This window comes from Penaeus chinensis, chromosome 21 (assembly GCF_019202785.1).
Source record: "Penaeus chinensis breed Huanghai No. 1 chromosome 21, ASM1920278v2, whole genome shotgun sequence".
In the NCBI taxonomy this organism is placed as follows: domain Eukaryota; kingdom Metazoa; phylum Arthropoda; class Malacostraca; order Decapoda; family Penaeidae; genus Penaeus; species Penaeus chinensis.
Window position 1 is genome coordinate 11017707 of NC_061839.1, and position 7500 is coordinate 11025206.

The following is a 7500-nucleotide window of genomic DNA, read 5'->3' on the forward strand; positions in this document are numbered from 1 at the left end:
AAAAAAATATGGTAAATGAAGAACGAATGAGAAGAGGAGAGCAAAGAGTAGATGAAAGGACAGTATAGGAGAAGAAATGAAGGAGATAGAATAATTCAGAAATTTAGTGACAATTTTGTTTTTTGTCATTGATATTAATGTAAGATATATTTATATATTGTTCTTATATTCTCAGGGAGTGTAATAGCCGTGGCAATGTAAGACATGTCCTGAACGAGTATTTCACAGCTGTTATGTTCCATATTTACTGGATATGGAAAACAGAATGCAAAACCATAAAAGATTCAGGTTTTCTGATAAAAGGTAAGATTCACTTCGCTCTCCTTTTCTTGTCTGTTATTTTAAAACATGTAGTTGGTTTATATGATTTGTAGTTCATTTGCATTAATATTTCTTCTTAGAACAAAATATCTTTTGGTACTGTTGATTGCCACAAATTACTTACATCTTATTATTGTTTTTAGATGCCGAAGCTTACTGCAAGAGGAATGTAAAGACAGTTTTGCAAAAGTTACAGGCACAGCTCCGCAAATACTCGCATCAGGAAGCTGAAATGTTGTGATTATGCAGAATAAACATTTTTCTGTATGTATGGAAGGATCTCAGTGATATACAAGCTTATTCAATATGATATATAAGAAGAGAGAGTGATTGGTTGTGAGTATACAGGTGTTAGGTGACCTTTTTGGTCAAGGTTTTATATATATAAGAAGACAATACTTGAATTATTAGATTTTCGTTCTGTTATGTGCTCTATATATGTTTATTTTTAGAAGACGGTAAAAACTCTTAAAGTGCCACAAATACCATACGACTATGGCATACTTGGGTTGAAAGAATTGAAGTGGTTCTATTTTGGGGTATCTTAAAGGCCTTTCACAAACAACTATGATGAGTAGATAAAAAAAAATATGTGGGAATTGTTAGGGGGTAATGAGGTGTCTTAGATTTGGAAATTAAGATTATATTTCCCCCCCTGTGATTTTTTTGAATTTCCTTCACAAAGTTCAGGAATATATATATATTGACTAAGCAGTTCTTATGGTCATATGTGGCAAAGCATGAAGCTAACAGTGTGAAATACGCTTTTCATATTTAACAAGGAATGTTCATTATGCTATGCTGTAAGTGAAGTTATTTCTGCTAATGAGAAATAGATTTATTTGAGTAAAGATATAATAATAGGAAGTATATGACATCATAAGGAAACTGAATCCATGAATATAAGTTGACTATTGTGTTTGTGACAGCGGTGCAGATCTCAGTACCTGTGATATGCTTTTGTGTTTTGTGATACTTAGTACGTGGACTAACAATGACAAAGATAGATGTGAATCTGCATGACGAGCTTAATTAACCCGGTTGAGAATCATGAGAATGTCTTGGTATCTTGAAAATTGAGATTATTTTTCAAGAAGCTTTTACATTTGTTTTTCCTGCTTTAACAGTGATGTGAAAAGATAAAATATTTAAGGTATTTATCATAAGGAAATCTAAGATATAACAATATCTACCAAGACACACGTAATACATGTTCAAACTTTTCATATCATGTTGCATATTGAATTAGACAATATTTTCAAGGTTGGTGATCAAGTCAGACAAACTGAAGAAAACCCAAAATGACATTAGTTAATGTGATATGAAGGATGGGAATAATTAGTGAAGTATGATGGAAACCTAACAATATTGCTCATTTTCTGTAGATAATACTGTTGCACATTAGCTGGAATACCTCTCGTAACTTTTTATTAGACGTTTATTGCTAATGGATCACCTCACTGCACTGTAGTATTGATGTATGGTACAACATGCCCGCACATTGTGTGACTCTCTATGTACAATGCCCAGGTCAGGCTGGCCTACTTATTATTATGTTTTAGTTGCTAGGAGTTGTGTAGAATGTCTGTGTAGATTTCCTTTGTAGCACTGTACTTGGGTAGGTGCTGTGTTCTGATAGTTTGCTCCAAGAGTTGGTCCAGGGATATTTCATAACCCTTTACTGGGACCTTCTTGATAAGGTAGATTTTGTTTGTATGAGTAGCTTTAAGAAGAATATTTTGAAAGTACTTATTTTGTTGATTCCAGGCTGTGTAATTACAAAGTGTGAGCATGTAATGGTGGCTTTCAAGTTACTAGTAATTATGGTCTTCAACAACAACTACTTTAACAGTGTATACTTCAGAGATGTGCACTTCTCAGTTGGTATAATGATGTCTATGGTAATAATAGATATATAATTTTTGTAGGTGGAACTCCCAAAATATTTAAATAATTTGGATAATTTTATAATTTTCATAAGTTGCACTAATTGAAGGTGTAACTATTGTTCAAATTCTGTGAGTTAAATTCCACCTACTGCTTAACCCATTATACTGGGATGATGTACATGTGGTGTCCACTGTAAGATTAGTTTGGTTTTATTTGGTAATGTTGTATGCATAGATGGCTCCACAAGTTCTTAGTCACCAAGGAGTCAACTACTTGTTCTACCTATCTCAGATGTATACACTTTTCTTTGATTTTTGGAAAGTTTCTTCTTGATTTTTTAATGCTAATAGTATTGTTAATAATGTTATAATGTCTTCCTGAATATTCACAGAATTGGGAAATCAGATCATGTAGGGCCTGCTAATTGACTCCTTGGTTACCTAGCAATTGTGGAGCCATCTGTGTGCAAACAAATTTTTCAGAACAAAACTACAGTGGATAGTTCATGTACCTGGCACCAATGGGTTAAATATGGCAAAGATAATCAGCCACGGATAAGGGTAAAAATAGAGATGTTGCAGCATTAGCAGAAGCCTTTTTGTAAACTGTGCTTTAGAAATAGATATCCCTCTGACTATAGCTATGGCTTTAAAATAGTGTATCCCTGTGATCATAGGATATAGGAAATACATAATGGAACTTAATATGATACTTTCTAAATGTATGATGTTTATTGTTTGTTTAAATTCTGTAGAAGAGAAAAACATTCTAGATGTCCAGAATGTTGTTTGTAAAACCAAAATACAAGATTCATCTAAAGGACTGTATAGCTAGTGTACAATCCTTATCATCAAACGTTGTATCCTCACCACTTCAGGGCATATGAAGCCCCTTATTATGATTGTTTTTTTATTAGAAACATTATTGTCTTTTAAACTGACAGGGACCACCTACAAGTTAATGGTGCAGCCATACATTGCAAGTTGAAGGCTTAGTTACTGGAGGACTAGTTAGGGGCAAGGGGCTAATTTTTAGGCTTAGAGAGCTAGTTTTGTCCCCCCTCATTACATTTCTGTAAACCAAAGTTTGTGTAGTTTGTACTACATGCTTTTTTTTTAGTTAGCTTTACTCTTCATTGAAGGATGATGTACGAAGTACAATACCTGCATCTCTCGGTGAAACTATAGAATTGTTTTATTCAGTTTGTATATTTCCTTTCTTTAGATTGTTCAAAACTTGTTTTATGAACTGAAAAGACATACTCATTATTTTTTATTACCTTTGTGTTTATGCTGGAATGTGGAGTCATATCACCTTTTATAGCAGTTTTTGTGTGTGTCTCATCATAAAGTGTTATAGAGTAAGCTTGATAACCATGGGTATACTTAGGTTGATATCTGTAACACTAAGACATTTATAGAGTGTATTAAGATGGATATTGTGATAAAGAACTTTTCCTTTCTTCATCATTGTTGTTACTTGTGACTGAGCATACTCTTGTTGGTTTACTGTTAAATGGTGTTTTATATGTTTCTTTGGATGAAGGCTGATTTGTGTTATGTATTTGGATAATTTTTATTGATTATTGTAATAGGTGCAAGACTCATCAGCATTATGATGAGAATAGATGATCTGTGTCTTTTTCATAATTGTGATATGCTATATAGTCAACAACTGCAAGCCTTATGTATTTATATGTGGTTATATATAAAATTCTTCATATTTGAATATATAAGCAAAGGTAAGAAAATAATCAGCATAATGAGTCTTATCGCTCTGGGAATTATGATTGAAGTAGATAGCTATATATCTTGATGTCTACATGTTTAGTATCACATCATGACATAAACTCCATATAGGAATGGAATGAACAATGATGTTACTGTCTTTGTAAAGTGATTGGACAATTGGTGATACAGGTAGATACTGGATGTTTTCATTATATTTGACAAGTTCATGAATATTGATGTACTTAATTCTCCATTAATGATTTGTTCACAAGAGAACCAAAGCATAATGCTTCATATATATGGATGAAACATTTTTTTTTTTTTTAGTGAAACAAATTTTGTGATATGCAAGCCTAAAGTAAGTAATGTTGATTCTCATGGAGCTCTTGTCATGTAATAAGCTGATTTTAAATAAACAGACATTGGTTATTAATATAAAAGACTAAGTTTATTCTTAAAATGTACTTTCTTTATTTCTATTTGAGGTCATTTGGAAAGTCTGGTTAAAAAAAATATATATTTTCATTTGAATATTGGCAAATCAACTAGCTACTGTCTCAGTGATGGCATTAGCTACAAGAGCACACAAGTGATGCTTATTATAATTGATTGTGTACAACTTTTCACCTTTTTATATTAAAATACCAGCACTGTTTTGTTGTTTGATTTCCTCTATGTTTTTCCCTGGTATATATCTTCTTTTTAATGAAAAAAACCTGTGACTGACCCAGCCACCATCCTATTGTTATCATGGGAAGGGGGCATAGGAGATGGACACCAAGGCCTAATGTTAGGGATCACCCCTACCTTGGGTCTCAGCCCTCAGCTCAACTTCTCTTCTTCCCTTCTCCTTTTCCTTCTCTTCTCCAACCCCTTCTACTATCCACTTCTTAAGGCGTGGGAGCCGTTTTGAAAGGATGAAAGGCTGACTTTGTGCCAGTCATGAACGGCCAAGGGAAGTCATGGACGTGGTAATCCCCTGTCTAGCCAACATACTCCTGGCTTACCATGGCCAGTAATGAAGAATTTGTATCTTTATTAGGGGCAATGAGGCTTGCTCCTTTATTAACTAGCCCCACTGCTTTTAATTCCCTCTGTTATCTGACCCCAGGCTTTCCTTTGATCACAACTCTGAACACCTACTATCTCCTCCACAATACCTACTGTCTGCAGTACTACTTCACACAACACCACTCCCTCTTCCACAAGGCCCCCGTCCTTCAGCTACCCCCACATCTACAAATCTTTTGAGTACTCTTTTTAGCCAGATGGGATCGATTTTGTGATCCCCTTTCTCTGACAACACTCCTTTTCCAAAGATGACCAAGAACAAGTAGACAAGGTTTTCGCAGCCGCTCCGAAATCGTTCTCCATCCTTTTCTCTCGCACACGTGTATGTCCCCAACCTCCGCTCTTATATGGCGCTGCACTCCAATACCGTTCTGGCAAATTCCTTGCCGTTATTTTTTTTATTCCAAATTGTCCTGGCGAGACCGCATCAACGAACACAAACTACTAACTATATTCTACATAACTTCTCGCTGTCAACCATTGTTTTTTTCAACACAAACGAAGTCACACTGAGATCAAACCTAAGTAAGTAACACACACCACACCTCATTCCCCTTCCCTAACCATATTTAATTGCTATAATATTTTTCTGCTACTGGTGTTTTATCTAATGTTTATTATTGCTGCCCTCACATTACAGTTCATTATATTTTGTTTTCTCTAGAACATATGTTCGTTTTTTCTCCGTTATGTTATTCATATTTACATCTACGATTTTCGTGGTAATATTATTGTTTTCACCTGCGTACTGTACCCTACTTCTAAGTGCTTCGTTACTACTTCCTCTGAATATGTGTATATCGTACTGTCTTTCACAACACCTGTATTTCACACATAGTTTTAAGATACATGTTGATTACCTGCTTTAGGCCCAAACCCACCTACCTGTCCACTCCACACGGAATTCACTCTAGGATTATGAATTTTACTAGGTGCCATCCCTAAAACTTATAACTGAACCCAAATCGCTTTCATGACGTCCTCTCGAAGTTCGATATCTTATCCTCATTTTTGCTAGAATTTATGCTCTTTAGTTTAAGGAATTGGTGAATATGTAACCTGTATCTGACTGATGGTAGTCTCTTCTGTTGCAAATAATTGTAACGCTGGTAACGACACCATACTTCATATAGGCTTACATAGTTATTATCACCGGAAGTTAATTTTTAAGCCCGGCTCATGGCCGTAAACGAATAAATCCTGCGGCCGCCGCACCGAGAAGCTACTTACGCTCATACAATTGAATGGCCCGAGACGCGCACTGTTAGATTATTACCGCAATTTGATTTTATGCCCGGCTCATGGCCGTAAACGAATGAATCATGTACCCGCCGCACACTTACGCTCATACGATTGAAGCCCCGAGACGCGCCCGAGAAGCGCAATGTTAGAGTTAAGTCCAGGCCCAGCTGCCTATATGTTCGAAGCATATATACTTGCCTGTTTAGCCCAAAGAGGTGGAATTCTTGTTCAGTTACTTTTTTCTCTCTTCAGCATGATGGTACTCTACTGAACTCACTAATGACAAGTCCAAGTATTTCACACCCACTTGACATGTTACCTTTCTTGTGACAAATTGTTCTTATTATTCTCTAATTTTTCTTGTAAGGTGATTGACAAACGTATTATTATCCTCCTCCTTAGCCCTTTTACTGGCCTGGTACACTTATATTACAGCCTCTGAAGACAATTGACCCTCTTCGCTACTGAGTGTTGCACCTCAGTGTGAAACCTTGGCACGCGACGACCCTAGCGACCATCGGATCACCAGGAACCATCTGTTGATACCGAACAGAACATGTATCCCTATGCGCTACTGTAGTGTTTCAAGCGTTGCAGACGGCTCGAGGACGAGCCATGCGTGTGGCCGAGCGATGTCAACAAAACGTAGCAAGACCGGATGGTACACTTCATCCTCCGTCTAAGCAGAACGCAGGTGTCGCCCGGCTTTCTGTTTTTGCACAGGAATAAACATCCGCCCTCGAAAGACACCGCCGCATAAAAGGGCACGTGCGTAAGACGAAGGCAGAGAGACACGGCAGACAGGTCAAGCCACACAGGGTCCAGCCCCAACACCTCGTCCTCCACCCGGGGACACGGGGGTTTCTTGGGGGGTCTCATATCTATCTTCAGAAATAAACCAGCAAGCTTAAACCTTTTTCATTGACCGCCCAAGACCATCTCTCTTACGCTTACATCTAGTGGCTTGCGGTGGTCACTCGTTACATCTGGGGACAGCGGTGCTCCCAACATCTCTCTTACGTTACAATATTTAACAGAATAATAATAATATTCATAATGATAATAATCATAACAATAATAAGGAGAATAATAATGAAATAATAATGATAACAATAATAATTATGATTATGATAATGATAATGATGTGGTAATGTTAATAATGGTAATGATAATAATAACGATAATGCTAATGATAATGATAATGATAATGGTAATAGGAATGGTAATAATGATATTGATAATAATA

General features: G+C 36.3%; 1 protein-coding gene across 2 annotated transcripts in view; it reads left to right on the forward strand.

The window, feature by feature from the left end:
* The window catches only part of LOC125036487 (ELMO domain-containing protein 3-like), a 14544-nt gene extending 9950 nt beyond the window's left edge, over positions 1-4594 (forward strand). For both annotated transcript variants that reach the window (XM_047629107.1, XM_047629108.1), the window contains exons 8-9: positions 176-303; positions 465-4594. In XM_047629107.1, coding sequence (XP_047485063.1) covers positions 176-303; positions 465-562 — 226 coding nt within the window. In that variant the 3' untranslated portion in view covers positions 563-4594. The remainder of the gene's footprint in view (positions 1-175; positions 304-464) is intronic.
* The last annotated feature ends 2906 nt before the right edge of the window (positions 4595-7500 follow it).